The sequence below is a fragment of the Elephas maximus genome, chromosome 10 (assembly GCF_024166365.1).
Source record: "Elephas maximus indicus isolate mEleMax1 chromosome 10, mEleMax1 primary haplotype, whole genome shotgun sequence".
NCBI lineage: Eukaryota > Metazoa > Chordata > Mammalia > Proboscidea > Elephantidae > Elephas > Elephas maximus.
In genome coordinates, this window is record NC_064828.1 from 24,274,612 (window position 1) to 24,299,454 (window position 24,843).

The 24,843-nt window shown below is 38.6% G+C and overlaps 1 protein-coding gene and 1 pseudogene across 1 annotated transcript; both read left to right on the forward strand.

Annotated features, from left to right (window-relative positions):
• Positions 1-10,443: 10,443 nt before the first annotated feature.
• On the forward strand, positions 10,444-11,382 carry LOC126084201 (olfactory receptor 4F3/4F16/4F29-like). Its single transcript, XM_049898521.1, has one exon. The coding sequence runs from the start codon at positions 10,444-10,446 to the stop codon at positions 11,380-11,382; it is 939 nt and encodes a 312-aa protein (XP_049754478.1).
• Positions 11,383-22,354: 10,972 nt separating this feature from the next.
• LOC126084421 (olfactory receptor 4F15-like) lies at positions 22,355-24,559 on the forward strand (annotated as a pseudogene).
• The last annotated feature ends 284 nt before the right edge of the window (positions 24,560-24,843 follow it).

A 24,843-nucleotide genomic window follows, 5' to 3' on the forward strand; every position in this document is an offset into this window, starting at 1 on the left:
AAGTGGGTATGATACAGAAGCATCTTATAGAAGCTTAAATAGAATAAAAAGACTTGGAGATAAAAAAAAATCTGAAATAAATATATAAATTCCAGTGTAATGTCATTTTGATATAGGATGTGGAAAATTAAAAACAAAACAAAACTTCTGGGAGATCAAATTAGTTCCCCTACTCTCTTTGGGGCTTTCAACTTTGAGAGTTTTTGTATTAATTTTGTCTCTAAAGTGTAAGCAGAATGTAGAAGGGTTTGAAGAAGTTTGAAGAACACGAATATTTTTTTGGCCAGGGTAGGTGGATGAGACAAAGATCGTAAGAGGCACTATAAAAGGTATTTAGTTTGTTGATTCTTGTAAAGAGAATGCTAAGGGGTGCCCTAGTTTGTTGAGTTTATGTACATAAAAAGTTGAAAATTGCATTAAAAATTACTTATATTGCATACTGTTATAAAAAAATAAATGAAGAGGTGGTCTTAAATTAGGGGAGACAGAATTTTACTTGGATATGAAATTTTTTTTTTTTTTTTTTTTTTATGAAGAAGATTTCGTGACGATTTGAGATAAAATACAGGAAGTTTGAGCTCAGGGAGGTGAAAAATTCTCAATCTTCCTAGACTGAGGAAGAAATTTCTATGAAGTGAATGGTTTAGATTAATACCTTGCTCATCCTGGGAGCTGACTGCTTGATGATTCTATTATGTGGAACCTCAATTACCAGTATTTCCTCCATCTATAAAGGAGTAAATGTGTGGAAGTGTTTCAGGTGATTGATCAATATTACATGGATCGAGAAAATAGGTTAAGCATCATAGAACACAATGAACTAGGCCTTGACTTATACATCATGGATATTTAATTAGTTTGACAAATTACGGACATAATTACATTGTTTAAGAAAAACTATTCCAAACATTCTTTTTTGAGCACAGCCAATCTATGAAAAGGTGTTTTCAGAATATAATCAGCCAGGAGTTTTTCCCTGTGGGCATTTGATAACTTCCAGGTGAGTAAACACCATGTACTTGTCTCCAAGTAGAAACCCTTCTATGACTGCTGCTTAGGCACCTTCTATGTGTCAAATGAATTTAAATCTTTGATGACATAAGCTATGTGAGTTTCTATATTGTCTGACACTTGGTTGTATATTTCTCTTCTTTTTAGTGTAGCTACAACAAAATCTATTCTTGTTTCTGCCTACTTTCTTTTTCAAGTACCCATTTCTCAGTAACTAAAGAATACACAGGAGCCTTGGTGGCACAGTGGTTAAGAGCTCGGCTGTTAACCAAAAAGCAGCAGCTCGAAACCACCAGTTGCTCCTTTGAAACCCTGTGGGATAGTCCTCTCTGTCCTATGGGGTTGCTATGAGTTGAAATTGACTCAATGGCAAAGAATTTGATTTTTGTTTAAAGAGTACTCAAGGAGCCCTGGTGTCATAATGGTTAAGCACTAGGCTGCTAACCCAAAGTTTGGTGGTTCAAACCCGCCCAGTGACTCCCTGGAAAAAAGACCTTGTGACCTGCTCCTGTAAAGGTTATAGCCTAGAAAACCCTATGGTTCTGCTCTGTCATGTGAGGTCACTATGAGATGAAAACTGAGTTGATGGCACCCAACAAGTGCAAAGAATACTTAGTGTGGTCCTAAGAGATTCCATATTTGTATCAACTTCCTCTTTAAATTAACTTTTCTCAAGTTTCCCTTTCGTGGATAGGGATCGACGACACAAAAGGCAAATTTACAGCTAGGAGTATATAACTGATACTTACTGAAAACCTCTGCCAAGAGCTTTAGAACCTAAAAGACACCTCCAGACATAGTACTATAATTTATTTATATTTATAGAATTTCTGGATCTAGAAAGTAATGCAAATTTTATCTCCTAAATAACCTCTCCATCACCCATTTGTCAGTTTGTTGTACTGTGGTGTCATGCATGTTTGTATGATGCTGGAAGCTATGCCACCATTATTTCAAATACCAGCAGGGTAACCCATGGTGGACAGGTTTCAGTGGAGCTTTCAGACTAAGAGAAAGAAGAAAGGCCTGGTGAACTTCTTCTGAATATCATCTAATGAAAACCCTGTGGGTCACAGCAAAGTATTGTCTGATATAATGCTGGAAGATGAGCCCCCTAAGTTGGAAAGCACTACACAGTGGACGGAATAATGGACTCAAACATGCCAGTGATCTTGAAGATGTTGCAAGACGGAGCAACATTTCCTTATGTTGCACATGGCGGTCACTATGAGTTGGAGCAGACTCCAGGCAGTTAAAAATCACAGCAACCTCTTCCAAAAAAAACTGTTGCTGTCAAGTGATTCCCACTCATAGCGACCTTGTGGGACAGAGTAGAACTCCCCCATACAGTTTCCAAGGCTGTAATCATTGGAGAGACTACCGCAAAAGATTTCCACATCTTTCTCTTGAGAAGAGGCTAAAAGGTTTGACCCCTTAGCAGCTGAGCGTTTAGCCACTGTGCCGCCAGAGCTCATAAACAACCTCTGACTTAATTTAAAATATTGTCTTTCTCTTCATCATTATACACATACTTTTCTCATTTCTTCTTTCTTTTCAGTTTTTCATTTTAATCACTTTTATTTTTCTTTCTCTCCATTTCTTCTTCTCTTTCACAATCCCCTATTTCCTATTTTTTCTTCATTCATCAGGCATAGTTTCATAATTTCAGTCATCTTCTAGTTACATCTTCTCCTATTTTTGTTGAATTGTGATATTATAAATATAGTATTTGCTAAACCTGTCACTATTTTAGAGAGCCCTGGTAGTGCAGTAGCTGAGAACTACAGCTGCTAACAAAAAGGTTGGCAGTTTGAATCCACCAGCTTCCCCTGGGAAACCCTATGGGGTAGTTCTACACTGTCGTATAGGGCAGTTATGAGTCAGAATTGACTCAACAGCAAGAGGGTTTTTTCACTATTTTAAGGACCCTGGTGACACAGTGATTAAGCGCTTGTCTGCTAACTGAAAGATTGGCAGTTTGAACCCACCAGCTGCTCTTCGGGAAAAGATGTGACAGTCGACTTTCTTAAAGATGTACAGCCTTGGAAAACTTGTGGGGAAATTCTAATTTGTCCTATAGGGTTGCTAAGAGTTGGAAATGACTTGGTGGTGATGAATTGGGTTTGGTTTTATCACTATTTCAACAGCAATCTAATTTTTATATCTTAGAAAAAAAAATTAGAGGCTACCTTTATTATGTGTGGATCATAATTTCCACACAGTCGAATCCTTTAACCAATTTTTGATAATGTAACATTTCTGGTGTGTTCCCCCTTCCCTTGTTTTTTGTTCTTGGCATTGTGTTAGCAGCTAAGTTTATAAAAAGGATAAGACACATTTCCTTCCTGGAAGCTATATACATGCAAAACTAACCATAATGTTATTTAATAAGTACTGCGTTGGGCATGAATAAAGTGCTATGCATAGGGACATAAAAGAGGAAGGTGTGGATTTTTCTTATGGAGGGAAGTGGGAGTAGGCAAGGGAAATCTAAACATTATAGCATGTAATTTAACTCTATCTTGAGGAATGGATTTTGTTTCTCTTTAGAGACAGAAGAGAAGCAGGTAGATGTGGTAGGAGGAGAAGAAGGGCAAGTATGTTTAAAAACATACAGCCTGTGTAGTGTGCAGCTTTTTCAGGTAATAAACAGTTTTTTTCTGGGTCATGTGGTACAAGAAATGGAGTAGGAGAAATATTGGAAATTAGTTCAGAGAGAACCAGATTCCAAATGGCTTTGAATGCTCTCTATTAGAAGCTTGCAGTCATGTGGAGGCAAAAAGGGCTCATTAAACTATTAATGCTGTCTTAGGTGTGTTTGCATGTGGATAGATGTTTGTTGGAACAGAAAAAAAGCAGAAGGTGAGAATCCCGATGAGGCTTTGCAGTAGCCCTAATGAGGGCCGATGGGAGCAGGGACAGTAAGAAGAGAAAGGAGCAGGGACATGGCACGTGCATTAAATTAAAAAAAAGCATTGTGACATATATCAATGGTTTTAAAAAGTACCAAAATAATATGATTGACACTGTGCATTTTAATTCCAGTTTAACACATGAACATTTGTCATTTGTCTTAATCAGAACTTTAAATATTTTGTAGTAAATTATTACAAATACAATTGAAATCACTGTTTCTATGAAATGCCTCTTTTCCTCCCCAAAGAAAGTCACTGTTCTGAAGTTGCTGGGTATCATTCCTGCTCAACTTTACATTTGTTTTCTGTATACGTATGTATTTATAAATGATACATAATAACTCGATTTTTGAAAAATTTATAAAAATTACAATATATTATTTTATAATTTAATATCTTTCACTTGATATTACATTTTTGAGATTTACCCATGACGAGAAATGTAAATCCAGTTCACTCAATTACTTTCCAAAGAATTCATTCTATTCCATTAATGATAACTTATTTATCTGTTCCTTTATTGTGGACAGATAGATTAATTCCATTATCAGATGCATTTCAGTGGAAAAATGTACTGGATTTGATGACATACATTATTTCACATTCTCATAATAGTTCTGTGAGACATTAATGATTTCCATTTTACAAATGGAAAAAAGGGGCTAACAGATGAAACGCATGTTACCAAAGACCACATATATTGGGTGGCAGGATACGATACATGGTTTTTCAGGTACTGAAATCTATATTCATTTGATTGTACTGTGGAGCTTCTTTGAAAATAGAAAAAAAATAATTGCTAGAAAAAGTGAGTGTGAAAATAAAGATGAATTCAAAGAATGACACAATTATGCACAAGAGTCTATCTTTAGTATCAAATGCCAAATGAGTCTAGAGTCTCTGCATTCGCATCGAGATTGATGGTAAGATCAGTATACCCACCACTAACGTGCTTGAAATGGTAGGCTCAGGCTATTTACTGAGGGCCTGTTACGTATCCAGCACTCTGCTTGGCACTCTGGAGGTTATAAAAAATATGATAGATGGAATTGTTCTATGACTCATTGGGTGCTAATGTTTTCTTTGTTCCTCTTACTCTCCTGTGCTGAGTTTCTTTTGTTTGTGGTTTTGTTTTGTTTTTGTAGGTTTTGTTTTTATTGAGACTTTGTTTTTCTCCTTTATTTTGATGAGTAGGTTTGTTAACTTTGTGGTTGTTTACCTTAAAATTTACCCTCATCTTCCTAGGTTTGAACCAGCCTATGTTTACTTGGTATCATCTTGCCTTCTTCTCCATTAGAAAGTTCTATACCTACACCGTTTATTCCCTCTTTTATTGTTCTGACATTGTCATTTACAGATTAGCCTCTCTGGTTTCCTGTTGCAATTCTATTAGTTTTGGATAGTCCTTGAGAGTTCATTTCCTAGGTTGGTATCTGGCTGGTATAATCTTGCATCCTAGATTCAGACTGTGGTCTGATGTTGTTTGTTCTCAGACTGAAGGACTCCCTTTAATCATTCCTGTAGGTTTGGTTTTAACATATCCCCTTAATTTCTGTTTATCTGGAAGTGTCCTAATTTCATCATCATATTTGAACGAAAGTTTTTCAGGATATATGACTCTTGGTTGGCAATGTTTTTCTTTCAAGGTTTTATGTATGTCATTCCATCGCCTTCTTGCATGCATGGTTTCTTCCAAATAATCAGAGTTTACTCTTACTGTCTCTCCCCTGTATCTGATTTTTTGTTTTTCTTGAGCTGCTCGCAGGATTTTTTTCTTTGTCTTTGGTTTTAGCGAGTGTGATTATGATATACCTTGATGTTTTCTTTTGGGATCTATCCTATATGGGGTTTGCTGAGCTTCTTGGATGGTCACCTTTTCCTCATTCATGATATTCGGAAAGTTTTCTGTCAGCAGTTCTTCAGTGATCCTTTCTGTGTTTTCTGTTTCCTCTTCCTGTTCTGGAACTCTGATAACTTGCAAATTTTTGCTTTTGACTGTATCCCACATAATTCTCAGGGTTTCCTCATTATTCTTTGTTCTTGTTTTCTGATTTCCACTCTAACAGTGTTGTATACAAGTGTTTGTCTTCACTTTCACTGTTCCTGTCTGAAATCTTGTTTATCTTTTGAATTTCTAATTGTTTCTTTTGTATGATTTCTAGCTGTGAATTTATTTTGGCATTTTGTTCCTCTACTATTTTCCTGAATCCTTCTATTTTTTGTCTGTATTTTCCATGAATTTGTCTGCCTTTTCCATAAATTTTTTATTTTCCCTCATTTTTGTCTGTGTTTTGCTTCAACTCTTGGATAGCTCTGAATATTAGAGACTCGAATTTCCTGTCAGGTAGTTCTAGTGCCTTTTCTTCTACTGGAAAGTCATCTGGTGTCTTACCTTGGACAGCTACTGGAACCATCCTTTCCTATTTTTTTTTTTTAATATGTTTTGATATTGTCTGCTATCTTTGGGACATTCAGTAGTTATTTTCTTCATTTCTTGATTGTAGATTTGTTTTGTCTTGGTTTTTCGTTTTATTTGGTTACGTCTGAGCAGGTGGGCTGTGTGTTCTTTGTTGTTTGCTCATCTGTTGTCACAATACTTTCCATCTCCTTGTACAATGGGTGGGGCCAATCACTCAGTTATGGTGCAGCAGGGCAGGTCCAGCTAAAGGGGAGGGGCTGGGATGGTTTTTTTTGTGGCACACACTAGGGCTGACAGGGTAGGCCAGGAATCAGTGTTGGGCAGGTTCTGGGAGGCAATGCCTGTGCTGCTTAGAGGTGTGATGTTCAGCACAAGGTGCAGGTAGGCAGGAAAGAGGAGGGAGGTTGTGATGTGTGGAGCTAGTATGGGTATGTGAAAGAGGAGATAGAAACAGAGGCCAAAAACAAACAAAGGAAAACAAACAAGAAAACCCAAAAAAAGAGTGTAAAGGGAGATCGCCATTGGAGTGGAGAGATGAGAACCAAAGAAATGGAGAGAAGCAAAAAGGAAAAAGAAAAAGAAAAGGGAAAAAGAACAAAAAAAACTAGGTAAAAATTTGGAAAAGAAAAGCCCCCAGGAGTCCCACCAGCACAGCTGCAAAGACCAGGAAAGTCTCCCAGGTTGCAGTATAGCCTGGTTAGAGGGGGTATAGATGTCACACAGCACCAGGTATTCAGGAGGCAGAAAAAGAAGGTAAGTATAGACAGATGAGAACTGAAAAAATGAAGAAAGACAGAAAGGGAAAAAGATAGAAGGAAAAAGAAAAAAAAGCAAGCAAACAAAAAATGCCCCCAGGGATCCTGCCTATGCAGATGCACAGATTGGGCAACTGGCTCCTAGGCTGTGCAGTGCAGCCCCTCTAGAAGGGGCTCCCAAGTGCAAAAAGAGAAAGAAAACAAACAAAACAGAACAAAGCAAAACAAAACAAGCAAAAAAAAAAAAAAAAAGAAAGAAAGAAAACCGCAGGGATCCCACCAGTGTGGTGTTGTGGACTGGGGGAGTGGATCCCCAGTTGAGCAGGGCTTCACAGCCTTTCAAGAAGAAGCAAATATGGCATAAGGATCCAGGTGTTCAAGAGAAAGGAGGGAGAGGTGGTTGGAGGCATGGAAGAAACCAAAGGAGATGGAAAGAAGCAGTACCAGTTCAGGGACCCAGCCAGTCTGGATGGGGTGAATCCAAGGGGCCAGAGGTGGAAGCAGTTGCCTCCTGGCCAAGAGACTGTGGCTGTTGGGAAGCAGAGGAGGCTGAATGGGGAGGGGAAGAAGGGTGGGATTTAGGACAGCATGTATTCCTTGTTACTGGGTGCTCTGTCTCCTGCTAGTAACTTTGTGAAGCTGCTTTCCTGTACTCCCTGTCCGCCAATCTGTGATGTGGGTGGGGTGAATCCAAGTGGCACTGATGCCGTACTTCCCTGCTGGCTGAGCCAACACAGCCAGACAGGAAGCTCAGAGGTAGAGCAGTGGGGAGAGGATGAAGGATGGGAAAGCATATATCACTGGTTACCCAGTGTTGTCTCCTGCTGGGAGCTCCATGAAGCTGCTTTCCCATGCTCCCTGTCAGCTGATCTCCAACAGGAGTCCTGGTTGGCAAATCCATGCTGTGTTAGCTGATAAGGAACCTCGGCACATATGCCTCCTCACTCTCAGTCCTCTGTCAGTTTCTTATTTTATTCAGTGTTTGGCTGAGTTCTTTATCTCTTTATTTGACTCTTCAGGTTCCAGGACTGTCTCAGTTTTGCTTTGTTTTTAGGGTCTTTTCTGTGGAGGGATGGCATGGTACTTCTGTCTATGGTGCCATGTTGGCTGGAAGTCTCTATGACTCATTTGGGTTAAAAATGAAACACTAGAAACAGAAAGAAACTTGAGCTGGAGTAGTTAAGAGTGTTTGCCTGAAGGAGATGAAACTTGAATACGGTCTACAGTGAGGAGACTTCCATGTGGTTAGCTGGAACTTCTTCAGAGATTTCAGTTCCCTCTGAAGAAATAAAGGTGGGGTGGAGCAGAACCAACTGTCATTTTTCTGGTACGTGTCTGTTCAGAAGACAATTTGCTCCAAAAAGGAGTATTCACCTAAACAACTAGTATAAAACCAAATATTTTAGCAAATTGACAAATTTCTCAGGAATGCAGAGGTACATTTATTAATTGATGGAGAGTTGTCAGGCACAGTTAATCATGGAGACTAAACAGCAGTCATCAGTATGTCAATATATGACTGTCATTAGCTATAAAAGGGGCTCATCTTTCTTGAACAATTTCTATCATCCCTCTGCCACAAGTTTTTGTTCAGAGTGAATCTTCTGGGTATAATAGGTAAATGAAAGAAAGTAGGAACCTGGGAAGAGTATTGATCTCGTACTGGTCCCTGGGTGGTGCAAGTGGTTTGTATTTGACTACTAACCTAAAGGTTGGTGGTTCAAACCCACCCACTGCCACCACAGAAGAAAGGACAGGTGATCTGCTTCCATAAAGTTCAGTGCCAAGAAAACCCTATGGAGTAGTTCTACTCTGTAACTCATGGGATTGCCACAAGTCAGAATCAACTCGACGGTAATGTGTTTACTAATTTGGGAGCCTGTGGACATAGGTTCTAATACTAGTTCTAATGTTAAATAAATTTTTGGTCTTTGTCAAGTAACTTAACATATTCAGGTATTTACTGCAAGGAATTGGTTCCCATGATTATGGCAGATGTCAAGTCCGACATTCGTGGGGCAGGCCTGATGGCTAGAAACTCAGGCAGGATTTGATGTTATGACCTTGAAGCAGAAATTCTTCCCTGGGAAACCTCAATTTCTGCTCTGAGGGCTTTGAACTGATTGGATAGGACCCCACTCACATTATCAATGATAATTGCCTTTATTCGAGGTCAACTTATTGGAGATTTTAACCTCAGCTATAAAATATCTACACAGCAAACAACAAGATTAGTGTTTCATTAAACAATTGGGTACTATATCTGCTCCAAAAGACCTCTTTAAAGTGTTAAAAAGGAAAGATGTCACCTTGAAGACTAAGGCGTGCCTGACCCAAGCCATGGTGTTTTCGATCACCTCATATGCATGTGCAATTTGGGCATTGAATAAGGAAGGCTGAAGAAAAATTGATGCCTTTGAATTATGGTGTTGATGAAGAGTTTTGAATATACCATGGACTGCCAAAACCAAACTAAACAAAACAAATCTGTCTTGGAAGAAATACAACCAGAATATTCCTTGAAAGCCAGAATGGAGAGACTCACATAGTCTCACATAGTTTGGACATGTCAGGAGGGACCAGTCTCTGGAGAAGGACATCATGCTTTGTAAAGTTGAGTGTCAGTGAAACAGAGGAAGACTCTCAACAAGATGCACTGACACAGTGGCTGTAACAATGGGATCAAACATAGCAAGGATTGTGATGATGGCACAGGACAGGGCAGTGTTTTGTTCTGTTGTACATAAGGTTGTTATATCCTAGATATTTTGGAGGGCTGGTGGCACAGTGGTTACAAGCTTGGCTGCTAACCAAATGGTCCCCAGTTCAAATTCACTAATTTCTCCTTGGAAACCTCATGGGGCAGTTCTAATCTGTCCTATAGGGTTGCTATGAGTCGGAATGGATTTGTTGACAATGATTTATATTCTAGATGCTTTAAGGTATTTTAGCCTTATGTTATACATAAGACACAAGAAATTGACCATCACAGGTGTTAAATGCAGAGTCAACTTGGTGGTAGAGAGAAGCTCCACATGGCAGCCACCAACTTTTATGTGTGATCACAATGTTAGAGTCCATAAGTATGTTAGGCTGAATATAATGCCTCAGGGTAGATGTTGTTATTAGGTGCTGTCGAGTTGGTTCTGACTCGTAGCAATCCTATGTAAAACAGACAGAAACACTGCTTGGTCCTGCACCACTCTTACTATGCTTGGCCCCATTGTTGCAATCACACTGGAGGTAGGCTTTCATGATTTTGACCTTTATCCTTCTAGTTAATATAATTCTCATAATTTATATTTCTATTCTCCTCTTTTAGGTAGTTCTGCTCGCAAAGCAAATGGATGGAACAAATCACTCTGTGGTGTCAGAGTTTGTGTTCCTGGGACTGTCCAATTCCTGGGAGAAACAACTTGTCCTCTTTGTGTTCTTCTCCATGTTTTATGTGGCAAGCCTGATGGGAAACTCCCTCATTATGCTCACTGTGAATTCTGACCCTCACTTACACTCCCCCATGTACTTCCTGTTGGCCAATCTCTCCTTCATTGACCTGGGTGTCTCTTTTGTCGCTTCCCCCAAGATGATTTATGACCTTTTCAGAAAGCGCAAAGTCATCTCCTTTAGTGGCTGCATTGCTCAGATCTTCTTTATCCACATCATTGGTGGTGCAGAGATGGTGCTGCTCATAGCCATGGCCTTTGACAGATATGTGGCCATTTGTAAGCCTCTCCACTACCTGACCATCATGAGCCCACGAATATGCATCTCCTTTTTATTGTCAGCCTGGACGATTGGCCTTATTCACTCTGTGGTTCAATTGGCTTTTGTAGTAAACTTACCCTTCTGTGGCCCCAATGTGTTGGACAGCTTTTACTGTGACCTTCCTCGCTTCATCAAACTGGCCTGCACAGACATCTACTGGCTGGAATTCATGGTCATGGCCAACAGTGGATTCATCTCTGTGGGTTCCTTCTTCATACTGATCATTTCCTATATCGTCATCATTGTCACTGTTCAGAAACACTCTTCAGCTGGTTTATCCAAGGCTCTGTCCACACTTTTAGCTCATATTACTGTGGTAGTTTTGTTCTTTGGTCCTTTCATATTCTTCTATACATGGCCGTCTTCATCCACACACTTGGATAAATTTCTGGCCATCTTTGATGCAGTTCTCACCTCCTTCCTAAATCCAATCATCTACACATTAAGGAATCAAGAAATGAAGGTAGCAATGTGGAGAGCATGCAGACAGCTAGTGAGTTACAGGAAGATCTCTTAAGTTATGGACTGTATTGTGAAGACTCCTCATTGACTACTGAAGCTGTATTGTTGTTGGTCAAACTCGCAGAGAAGCTTCTCTTTGCCCTACATTTTTTTGATTATCTTCACAATGTTGTCAAGCCTTTTGCTTCTTTCACTTAGGAATGAGTGACATTCACTTCCAAAATTTGAGAAGCAGTTCTGTGTAAAATATTTATGAACCAAAGATGATAATAATTCTGTGCTTTAATTCCTAAGGAATAATAGTTGTAAGAAGTAATTAATAGAAATACAAAAGAAGGCAGGTTTCTTTAAGGCCTTCAGAACAGGGCGACATCTCCCTCTCTCTTTTCTTAAATAGCCATCTGTGTCACAAGCAGAAATTCCTGGTAACACTAAATGGAGAATTTGCTAATAGAGTATTGAACTCAATCCTTTAACTGTAATCTTCTGCTTGTCCTACCCCACCCCACTTTGGGTCTCTTCCAGGGCTGTGCAAGGAGGGCAGAACCCTTAAGAGCTCAGACATAGGAGTCTAATGAGTACATACCTTGATACAAACCGTGTGAGGTGTTCTTGGAATACAAAGGAAAACTAGGAACACTCCATGGTCTTTTCCTCTAATCACCAGTATGCTACTTAAACCCATTACATTTTCCTTTTTCCTGCTCTTTCCTCCTCTTCCTTCTTCCTTACCCTTACTTCCTTCCTTCCTTCATAATAAGGAAATAGTTAGTAGACTTTTCTATTTCCCTCTGCTGTTTCAGATTTCATTTCCTTTCCTTCTTCCCATTTCTTTTCTCCTTTCATTCTTCCCTCCTTCCCCTTCATCCCCTCTAAACTCCCTGTATTCCTACCCTTTTTATAGTTATTAACACTGGCAATCAGCAGGCTTCTTCTAATGGACTTGTGTGTGTTGGTCACAAGGCCTCAGTTGTGGAGTGCAAGTGAGGGGGAGTGGCTAAGTAGTAAGGGGAGAGTCACGTAAAGCAGTGGCTTACACACTTTGTGACAGTGACCCACAGTAAGGCATATAGTGTATTATCTCCCTCCCCACAAACTTACAAAACCTGAACAAAGTTTCACATAAAAATACTGGTCTTTATAAAACTTTCCCTTCTTTTTTTTGCTTTCCTTTTCTCTTTCCTTCACTTCTTAATAACTCTGGTCACCACTCATTCAACTGAAGGCACTGTTGGGCAAGTACATAAATTATATACTGTTTCTTTTTGCTTTATGGTGGGTAAAAAGACAAGCAAGTTAGAAAACAGTTTCTAACTTAGAGAAAATGAATTTGTCGGGCTAAATGACTGAGGGGCTCAGTAGGTAAAAGCAAATGTTGAACTCCATGAAAAATTCCCTGCATTACATACTTATGATGGAATATTCTGTTTCTCAACTCGAAGCAGCCCTTCTGCATTTGCTATGGTCTACTCAATCTCTCTGGTCTCCTTCTCCATTTTATTATTTTTCTGAATTAAGAGTCTGATCCTGAGAAAGCAAATCAAGAGAGTTATCAGCAGTGATTGGCCACTTGTATGATGTGGTAGTGTAAGTATTATAGCTGTCTGAGGGCAGGAATTGTGGTAGCATAGCTACCTATTAACTGAGTGACAATATAATAACATAATAAACATAGCAGAAGAAATTTTATCTCTTTCATAGGTAATTAACTATTTTATTTAAATAATAAAGTACATAAAGTCAGATAAAGCTCAAAATATTATTTTGTGAGCTACAGAATCTCTGCTAACTAGGAAGATTACACAGAAGGTAAAGAATAACATTTACTGCCTCTAATTAAGAGCAGGATAAAAACACTAAGATATATGTGTTATGCTATTATAACAGAGGGAAACCAAGTCTTGATTTAATATGATTTTTGGCACCAAAGCATTCCTAAGATTTTAGTAAAATAAACCCATTAAATTTTGCCAAAATTTTAACACATTTCATTAGTTCTTTTCAAATTCATTATTCGAAGTTACTATAAACCAAAACCAGTTTTTGTTGATTCTGATTCATGGTGATCCCATATATATTAGAGTAGAACAGTACTCTATAGGATTTTGAATGATTAATTTTTTGGAAGTAGAATACCAGGTCTTTATTTCAAGATGCCTCTGAGTGAACTCAAACTGCCAACCTTTCATTTAGCCTCCAAGGACATTAAATGCTTGCACCACCCAGGGACACTAAACCAAAGCGAATAGAATTTTCTTCCTGAAAATCTTCTATAGCTTTCTATATCCATCCATTTTTCTCTTTCAGTATCCACTCCCACATTCTGCAGTAACCAGGCTTTTTATCTTAAGATAAGTCTATTCTTTTTTCTTTGATAGAAAAACCAGATCCTATTACTTTGCATACTTAGTCATATTTTTTGGCTACTACTGGGTACTGGGTGTTAATGCTAGTTTACAGACAATGTTCCTCTGCTTTCATAAGGTTTTCACTGGCTAATGCTTTTCAGAAGTAGACTTTCGGGTCCTTCTTCCTAGTCTGTCTTAGTCTGGAAGCTCAACTGAAACCTGTCCTCCATGTGTGACCCTGCTGGTATCTGAATACCAGTGGCATAGCTTCCAGCATCACAGCAACACACAAGCCCTCACAGTACGACAAACTAGCAGTGGAACATTGTCTGATATAGTGCTGGAAGATGAGCCCCCCAGGTTGGAAGGCACTCAAAAGATGACTGGAGAAGAGCAGCCTCCTCAAAGTAGAGCCGACCTTAACGACGTGGATGGAGTAAAGCTTTTGGAACCTTCATTTGCTGATGTGGCATGACTCAAAATGAGAAGAAACCTCTACAAACATCCGTTAATAATCGGAACCTGGAATGTACAAAGTATGAATCTAGGAAAATTGGAAATGGTCAAAAATGAAATGGAACACATAAACATCGATATCCTAGGCATTAGTGAGCTGAAATGGACTGGCATTGGCCATTTTGAATAGAACAATCATATAGTCTACTATGCTAGGAATGACAACTCGAAGAGGAATGGTGTTGCATTCATTGTCGAAAAGAATGTTTCAAGATCTATCCTGAAGTACAACGCTGTCAGTGATAGGATAATATCCATACGCCTATAAAGAAGACCAGTTAATTCGACTATTATTCAAATTTACGCACCAACCACTAGGGCCAAAGATGAAGAAATAGAAGATTTTTATCAGCTACTGTAGTCTGAAATTGATCGAACATGCAATCAAGATGCATTGATAATTACTGGCGATTGGAATGTGAAAGTTGGAAACAAAGAAGAAGCATCAGTAGTTGGAAAATATGGCATTGGTGATTGAAACAATGCTGGAGATCGAATGATAGAATTTTGCAAGACCAATGACTTCTTCATTGCAAATACCTTCTTTCACCAACATAAACAGCGACTATACACATGGACCTCCCCAGATGGAACACACAGAAATCAAATTGACTACACCTGTGGAAAGATACGATGGAGAAGCTCAATATCATCAGTCAGAAAAAGGCCAGGGGCCGACTGTGGAAGAGACCATCAATTGCTCATATGCAAGTTCAAGCTGAAACTGAAGAAAATCAGAGCAAGTCCACAACAGTCAAAATATGATCTTGAGTATATGCCACCTGAATTCAGAGACCATCTGAAAAATAGATTTGACACATTGAACACTAGTGGCCGCAGACCAGACGAGTTGTGGAATGACATCAAGGACATCATCCATGAAGAAAGCAAGAGGTCACTGAAAAGACAGAAAAGAAAGAAAAGACCAAGATGGATGTCAGAGGAGACTCTGAAACTTGCTCTTGAGCATCCAGCAGCTAAAACAAAAGGAAGAATTGATGAAGTAAGAGAACTGAACAGAAGATTTCGAAGGGCCTCTGGAGAAGACAAAGTAAAGTATTATAATGACATGTGCAAAGAGCTGGAGATGGAAAACCAAAAGGGAAGAACACGCTTGGCGTTTCTCAAGCTGAAAGAACTGAAGAAAAAAATTCAAGCCTCGAGCTGCAATAATGAAGGATTCCATGGGGAAAATATTAAACGATGCAGGAAGCATCAAAAGAAGATGGAAGAAATACACAAAGTCATTATACCAAAAAGAATTAGTTGATATTCAACCATTTCAAGAGGTGGCATATGATCAGGAACCGGTGGTACTGAAGGAAGAAATCCAAGCTGCTCTGAAGGCATTGGCAAAAAACAAGGCTCCAGGAACTGATGGAATATCAATTGAGATGTTTCAACAAACAGATGCAGCGCTGGAGGTGCTCACGCGTCTATGCCAAGAAATATGGAAGACAGCTTCCTGGCCAACTGACTTGAAGAGATACATATTTATGCCTATTCCCAAGAAAGGTGATCCAACCGAATGTGAAATTATAGAACAATATCATTAATATCACAGGCAAGCAAAATTTTTCTGAAGATCATTCAAAAACAGCTGTAGCAGTATATCCACAGGGCACAGCCAGAAATTCAGGGTGGTTTCAGAAGAGAACGTGGAACCAGGGGTATCACAGCTGATTTCACATGGATCCTGGCTGAAAGCAGAGAATACCAGAAGGATGTTTACCTGTGTTTTACTGACTATGCAAAGGCATTCAGCTGTGTAGATCATAACAAACTATGGATAACACTGTGAAGAATGGGAATTCCAGAAGACTTAATTGTGCTCATGAAGGACCTTTACATAGATCAAGAGGCAGTTGTTCGGACAGAACAAGGGGATACTGATTGGTTTAAAGTCAGGAAAGGTGTGAGTTAGAGTTGTATTCTTTCACCATACCTATTTAATCTGTATGCTGAACAAATAATACAAGAAGCTGGACTATATGAAGAAGAATGGGGCATCAGGATTGGAGGAAGACTCATTAACAACCTGTGTTATGCAGATGACACAACCTTGCTTGCTGAAAGTGAAGAGGACTTGAAGCACTTACTAATGAAGATCAAAGACCACAGACTCAACATAAAGAAAACAAAAATCCTCACAAGTGGACCAATGAGCAACATCATGATAAACGGAGAAAAGATTGAAGTTGTCAAGGATTTCATTTTACTTGGATCCACAATCAACAGCCATGGAAGCAGCAGTCAAAAAATCAAAAGACACATTGCATTGGGTAAATCTGCTGCAAAGGACCTCTTCAAAGTGTTGAAGAGAAAAGATGTCACCCTGAAGACTGAGGTGCCCCTGACCCAAGCCATGGTATTTTCAATAGCATCATATGCATATGAAAGCTGGACAATGAATAAGGAAGACCGAAGAAGAGTTGACACCTTTGAATTGTGGTTTTGGCGAAGAATATCAAATATACCATGTACTGCCAAAAGAACAAACAAATCTGTTAGAGGAAGTACAACCAGAATACTCCTTAGAAGGAACAATGGTGAGACTGCATCTTACATTCTTTGGACATGTTGTCAGGAGGGATCAGTCCCTGGAGAAGGACATCATGCTTGGCAGAGTACAGGGTTACCGGAAAAGAGGAAGACCCTCAACAAGGTAGATTGACACAGTGGCTGCAACAATGAGCTCAAGCAGAACAATGATTGTAAGGATGGTGCACTACCAGGCAGTGTTTTGTTCTGTTGTGCATAGGGTCACTACGAGTCGGAACCCACCTGACGGCACCTAAAAACAAAAAAACAACATTAATTCTAGTATAGTCTAAATCACCTATATTAATCAGGACTTAACTAATGTAACTAGCTTGACAGATCAGATGTCGTTTGAACTAAAATGAATGATATTTTGAGAAGTGTAAAAATAGAGAAAGATAATTTCTGGTTGAAGTTCCAGAAGCAGATAAGTCATTTTGTCATAAGAATAGTCTTCTTTACCAAATCAATATCATTTACAGTAGCCCCCAAGAAGATAAAATACTTAGGAATAAACCTTACCAGAGATGTAAAAGACTTATACAAAGTAAACTAGAAAACATTTCTGCAAGAAACCAAAAGAGACCTACATAAGTGGAAAAACATACCTTGGTCATGGACAGGAAGACTTAACATTATAAAAATGTCTGTTTTACCAAAAGCGATCTACAGATTTAATATAATCCCCATTCAAATTCCAACAACATTTTTTAATGAGATGGAGAAACAAATCACCAACTTCGTATGGAAGGAAAGAGGCCCCGGATAAGTGAAGCATTACTGAAAAAGAACAAAGTGGGAGTCTCCTTACTCTACCTGATTTTAGAAACTGTTATACCACCACAATAGTCAAAACAGCCTGGTACTGGTACAACAACAGACACATAGACCAATGGAAAAGAAATGAGAATCCAGACATAAATCCATCCACCTATGAGCGGTTGAAATTTGACAAAGGCTCCAAAACAGTTAAATGGGGGAAAAGATAGTCTTTTTAACAAATGGTATTGGCATAACTGGATAGCCATCTGCAAAAAAAATGAAGCTAGACCCATACCTCACTCCATGCACAAAAACGAGCTCAAAATGGATCAAAGACCTAAATATAAAATCTAAAACGATAAAGATCATGGAAGAAAAGATAGGGACAATGTTCGGAGCCCTAATATATGGCATAAACAGTAAACATTAACAGTGCAGAAGAAAAACTAGATAACTGGGAGCTCCTGAAAATCAAACACCTATGCTCATCCAAAGACTTCCAAAAGAGTAAAAAGATTACCTACAGACTGAGAAAAAGTTTTTAACTATGACATTTCTGATCAGCATCTGATCTCTAAAATCTACATGATACTGCAAAAACTCGACTACAAAAAGACAAATAACCCAAATAAAAAATGGACAAAAGATATGAATAGGCATTTCAGTAAAGAAGACATTCAGGTAGCTAACAGATACATGAGGAAATGATCACGATCATTAGCCATTAGAAAAATGCAAATCAAAACTACAGTGAGATTTCGTCTCACTGCAACAAGGCTGGCATTGATGAAAAAAACACAAAATAATAAATTTTCAAGAGGCTGTGGAAAGATTGGAACATTTACACACTGCTAGTGGGAATGTAAAATGGTACAACCACTTCAGAAATCGGTTGTGTGCGTCCTTCAAAAGTTAGAAATAGAACTACCATATGATCCAGTAATACCACTCCTTGGAATATATCCCAGAAAAATAAGAGGCTTTACACAAACAGATATATGCACACCCATGTTTATTGCGGCACTGTTTACGATAGCAAAAAGATGGAAGCAACCAAGGTGCCCATCGACAGATGAATGGATAAATATATTATGGTATATTCACACAATGGAATACTAAGGATTGATAAAGAACAGTGATGAATCTGTGAAACATTTCATAACACGGAGGAACCTGGAAGGCATTATGCTGAGTGAAATTAGTCAGTTGCAAAAGGACAACTATTATATAAGACCACTATTATAAGAACTCGAGAAATAGTTCAAACAGAGAAGAAAATATTCTTTGATGGTTACGAGGGGGGAGGGAGGGAGGGGGAATTCACTAATTAGATAGTAGATAAGAACTACTTTAAGTGACAGGAAAGACAACAAAATAATACAGGGGAGGTCAGCACAACTGGACTAAACCAAAAGCAAAGAAGTTTCCTGAATAAACTGAATGCTTCGATGGCCAGTGTAGGATGGGCAGGGGTTTGGGGACCATGTTTTCAGGGGACATCTAAGTCAATTTGGCATAATAAAATGTATTAAGAAAACATTCTGCATCCCACTTTGGAGAGTGACGTCTGGGGTCTTAAATGCTAGCAAGCAGCCATCTAAGATGCATCAGTTGGTCTCAACCCGCCTAGATCAAAGGAGGATGAAGAACACCAAGGACACAATGTAATTAGGAGCACAAGAGACAGAAAGGGCCACATAAACCAGAGACTACATCAGCCTGAGACCAGAAGAACTAGATGGTGCCTGTCTACAACCAATAACTGCCCTGACAGGGAACACAACAGAGAACCCCTGATGGAGCAGTAGAGCAGTGGGATGCAGACCCCAAATTCTCATAAAAAGACCAGACTTAATGGTCTGACTGAGACTAGAAAGAACCCAGTGATCATGGCCTCCAGACCATCTGTTGGCCTAGGACAGGAACCATTCCCAAAGCCACTCTTCAGGCATGGATTGGACTGGACAATGGGTTGGAGAGGGATGCTGGTGAGGAGTGAGCTTCTCGGATCAAGTGGACATTTGAGATTACATTGGCACCTCCTGTCTAGAGGGAGTTAGAAGCTGGTGAAATGGACAGGAAAAGAGGGAGTGGAGGGAAGGAGCATGCTGTTTCATCAGGGGGAGAGTAACTGGGAGTATGTAGCAAGGTGTATATCAGTTTTTGTGTGAGAGACTGGCTTGACTTGTAAACTTTCACTGAAAGCAATAAAAATTATAAACAAAAAAAAAATCCACTCTAGCTGTGTATGGGAATAAAAAAATAGAGAGGTATAATATAACATATGTGTCTTGCAATATGTGACAAAAACAATTATAAAGCAGAGCACAGTATGTGAAGATGTCCAGCACCAGTATTAATTTAACTGAAGCACCATTTCATCGAGTTTGTGTGTTTTTAGCCTGGGTGTCCTGTTTAGTTCAGGTTAAGTGAAGTTGAATAGTGACTAAGAAAAATTGAAGGTGAGAATGATGTTCTTGATTTTCCAAGCATGTAAACGCATTACCACATGTATTGATATTCCAATATCATTACTGTGCAGTTGTTAGATGCAAAGACATTGCTGTTCACATAAAAATAAAGACCTAGAACAAAAGAGCTATTGACGTATATCAAATATATCAAAATCTAAAGTTTAATATACCAAGCCATTATGCCTCTATCAATATTTCAAAAAAATAGTAGAACACATAAAAACTGATTTCTTTATATTATTTTAAATATTTAGCATTTTATAATAATTCCGTATTAGAGAAAGAGAATATATTTTTTAAAGTTTCACCTAGTTAATAAAATTACACTTCGTAAAATACAGTAGTATAAAAATATAGTTAATATGTTGCATTTATTGCTTGAAATAATTATACCAAATTATTGTTTTCCTGGTTCTTGTTTGTTAAACTGAGATTAAACTTTCTTAAAAGTGAAAAAAAAAAAAAAAAAGAATAGTCTTCTTTGTTTGTCTAGTATATGTGGTTGGTTATTACTCCTCCAGGGAGAGAGAATGGTTAACATGGATCATACTGATATAGTAACTTAACATCAAATGCTATTCATCTGTGGTTTTCTATCGAGTACACCATCTGTATCAGTTCATTCCTGTTAGCAAGGCCACATGTCAACTCATTTAATGTCATATATAACTACAGCATTAGAGGCCAGAAGGATGTTATTTAATTTTTGTGAAATTTTTAAGTGATATTTGACTCTCATAATTTACTTTTTATATAGGGTATTAATATAACACTATTAATATGAGTTATCTCATTTTCTTCCTTTAGCTAACATTAGAGTGAACCTACCAAATAAGCCACTGAAGACAGCCAACCATCCATTAGTGTCTGAATTTGTGTTCCCGTTGTTGTTAGGTGCCATCAAATCGGCTCCGACTCATACCAACCCTAGGTAAAACAGAAGGAAACACTGCCCTGTCCTGTACCACACTCACAGTTGTTGTTAAGCTTGAGCTTATTGTTGCAGCCACTGTGTCAATCCATCTCGTCGAGGGTCTTCCTCTTTTTCGCTGACCCTCTGATTTACCAAGCATTATGTCCTTCTCCTGGGACTGGTCCTCATGATACCATGTCCAAAGTATACGAGACAAAGTCTCACCATCATTGCTTCCAAGGCACATTTTTGCTGTACTGTTTATTATTCTGGCCGTTCCTGGTATATTCAATATTCGTTGCCAACACCATAATTCAAAGACATCAAGTCTGTTTTGGTCTTCCTTATTCACTGTCCAGATTTTGTAATCATATGAGGCAATTGAAATACCATAGCTTGGGTGGTGGCGCCTTAGTCTTCAAAGTTACATCCTTGCTTTTTATCACTTTAAAGATGCTTTTTTGCAGCAGATTTTCCAAATGCAATACATCATTTCATTTCTTGACTGCTGCTTCTAAGCGGATCCAGATAAAATGAAGTCCTTGAGAGCTTCAATATTTTCTCCATTTATCATGATGTTGTAAATCGGTCCAGTAGGATTTTTGTTTTCTTTATGTGGAGGTACAATCCATACTGAAGGCTGTAGTTTTTGATCTTCATCAGTAAGTACATCAAGTCTTCTTCATTTTCAGCAAGTAAGGATTTGTTATATATATATCGTAGGTTGTTAATGACTCTTTTCCAATACTGGTGCAGCGTTCTTCTTGATATAGGCCAACTTCTTGGATTATTTGCCCAACATACAGATTGAATAAGTATGGTAAAAGGAAACAGCCTTCGCACAGCTTTCTTGGCTTTAAAACACACAGTAAACGCTTGTACTGTTCGAACAACTGCCTCCTGATCTATGTATAGGTTCCTTATGAACACACTTAAGTGTTCTGGTATTCCCATTCTTCGCAATATTATCCATAATTTGCTATGATTCATGCAGTTGAATGCCTTTGCATATTCAATAAAACACAGGTAAACATGTTTCTGGTATTCTCTGCTTTCATCCAAAATTCATTTGACATAAGCGATAATATCTCTTGTTCTATGTCTTCTTCTGAATCCGGCTTGAATTTCTGGCAGTTACCTGTCGATATACTGCTGCAACCTCTTTTGAATGATTTTCAGCATAATTTTACTTGTGTGTAATATTAATGATATTGTTTGATGATGTTCACATTCTGTTGGATCACCTTTCTCTGGAATGGGCTCAAATATGGATTTCCAGTCAGCTGACCAGGCATCTGTCTTCCAAATTTCTTGGCATAGACTCAAGAGCACCTCTAGTGCTGCATCCATTTGTTGAAACATCTCAATTGGATTTTTGTCAATCCTAGAGCCTTGTTTACACTAATGTCTTCAGTGCAGCTTGGACTTCTTCCTTCAGTACCATTGGTTCTTGATCATAGGTTACCTCCTGAAATGGTTGAATGTCGACCGGTTATTTTTGGTGCCGTGGCTCTGTGTATTTCTTCCATCTTCTTTTGATGATTCCTGCATCATTCAATATTTTTCCCTGTAGAATCCTTCAACATTGCAACTAGAAGCTTGAATTTTTTCTTCAATTCTTTCAGCTTGAGAAATGCCGAGAGTGTTCTACCCTTTTGATTTTCTAACCCCAGGTCTTTCACATTTCCTCCTAATATTTTATTTTGTCTTCTTGTGCCCTCCGGCCTTGTTCTGACTGATGATATTGAGCTTCTGCATCATCTCTTTCTACAGACGTAGTCAATTTGATTCCTGTGTATTCCATTCAGCGAGGTCCATGTGTATAGTTGCCATTTATGTTGTTGAAAAAAGATATTTCCAATGAAGAAATCATCATTCTTGGAAAATTCTATCATGAGATCGCCAGTGTCATCTCTATCACCAAGGCTGTATTTTCCAACAACTGGTCCTTCTTTGTTTCCAGTGTTTGCATTCCAATCACTGGTAATTATCAATGTTACCTCGTTGCATGTTTGATCAATTTGAAGCTTCAGAAGTTGATAAAAACCTTGAATTTTTCATCTTTGACCTTAGTGGTTGGTTGATAAATTTGAATAATAGTTGTGTTAAATAGTCTTCCTTGTAGGCATATGGCTATTTTCCTATCACTGACAGCGTTGTACTTCAGGATAGATCTTGTAATATTCTTTTTGACAATGTATGCGACACCATTTCTCTTCAATTTATCATTCCTGGCACCGTAGACTACCTGATCGTCCCATTCAAAATGGCCAATACCTGTCCATTTCAGCTCACTAATGCCTAGGATATTGATCTTTATGCATTTCATTTCTTCTTTGATGGCTTCCAATTTTCCTAGATTCATGCTTTGTATATTGTACGTTTTGATTATTAATGGGTGTTTGCAGGTGTTTCTTCTCATTTTGAGTCATGTCACATCAGAAAATGAAGATCCTGAAAGCTTGACTCCCTCAAGTCATTAAGGTTGGTTATGCTTTGAGTAGGCATCTCTTCCCCAGTCGTATTTTCAGTGTCTTCCAACATCTGGGTCTCATTTTCCCACGTTATATTAGACAATGTTCTACTGCTATTCATAAGGTTTTCACTGACCAATTTTTTCAGAATTAGACCACCATGTTCTTTTTCCTAGTCTATCTTAGTCTGGAAGCTCCACTGAAACCTGCCCACCAATGGTGACCCTACTGTTAATTGAAATACTGGTGGCAAAGCTTCCAGTATTACAGCAACATGCAAGCTATCACAGTGTGACAAACTGCCAGATGCATGTTAGTTGCGGTCCTGGAACTCTCCAACTTCTGGGAGATCTAGTCACTTCTTTTTTGCTTTTCTTCTTTTTTCTATATGTCCATTATGATGGGAAACTTCCTCATGGTGGTCACTGTGACTGATAACTCTTACAGTCCTCCATGTGTTTTTTACTGGCCAACCTTTCTATCATTGACATATTTTGCTCAATTGCAGCACCCAGGATGATCTTTTTCAGAAGAGAAAAGTCATCTCCTTTGGGGGTTGTATAGCTCATATCTTCTTTAGCCATGCTTTTGGGGGCACTAAGGTGGTGTTGCTCATAGCCATGGTGTTTGACAGATATGTGGCCAATTGTAAGCCTTTCCATTACCTGATCATCTTGAACCCACAAATGTGTCTATTTTTTTAGTCACTTTCTGGATCTTTGGCCTTATCCACTCAGTGGTCCAACTAGTTTTTGTGGTAGATTTGCCTTTTTGTGACTCTAGTGTATCAGACAGTTTTTACTGTGACCTCCCCCAGCTCCTCAGACTTGCCTGCAAAGTGCTCAAGAGCTAGATTTCATGGTCACCATCAATAGTGGACTCATATCTATGGGCTCCTTTGTCTTATTCTTTACTTCCTACATCTTAACTCTGTTCACTTTTGGAAACATTCTTCAGGTGGTTCATCCAAGGTCCTTTCCATTCTGTCAACTCGTATTACTGTTGTGGTGGTGTTCTTTGGGCCACTGATGCTTTTCTACACCTGGCTTCTGCCACACCACACCTGGATAAGTATCTTGCTATTTTTGATGCAGTTCTCACTCCTTTTCTGAATCCAGCCATCTACACATTGAGGAATAAAGAGATGAAAGTGGCAATGAAGAGACTGTGTGGTTGTCCTGTGCATTACAAAAAGATCTCATGAAAGGATTGACTATGAAGATATGGAACTATAGATCCTCCCTCATGCTCGTGGCAGAAAAGACATAAATTTCAGTTTCAGGAAACACTCAAGACGTAAAAAAAAAAAAAATTTTTTTTTTTTTAGTTTTTGACTTAGGTCATGTTATATGCCTAGATGGATAGATATCTATTTAATAGATGTTAGACATCTATTATCTACTAAATTATGATATTTATTTCATCATTCAATTAGAAATGATGTTATTCTTTGACATTCAGTACATCAAAGAGTTACAAACCAAACCA

Coding starts and splice junctions, on each gene's coding strand:
- LOC126084201 (XM_049898521.1), top strand. CDS start 10,444: ATGGATGGAACAAATCACTCTGTGGTGTCAGAGTTTGTGTTCCTGGGA.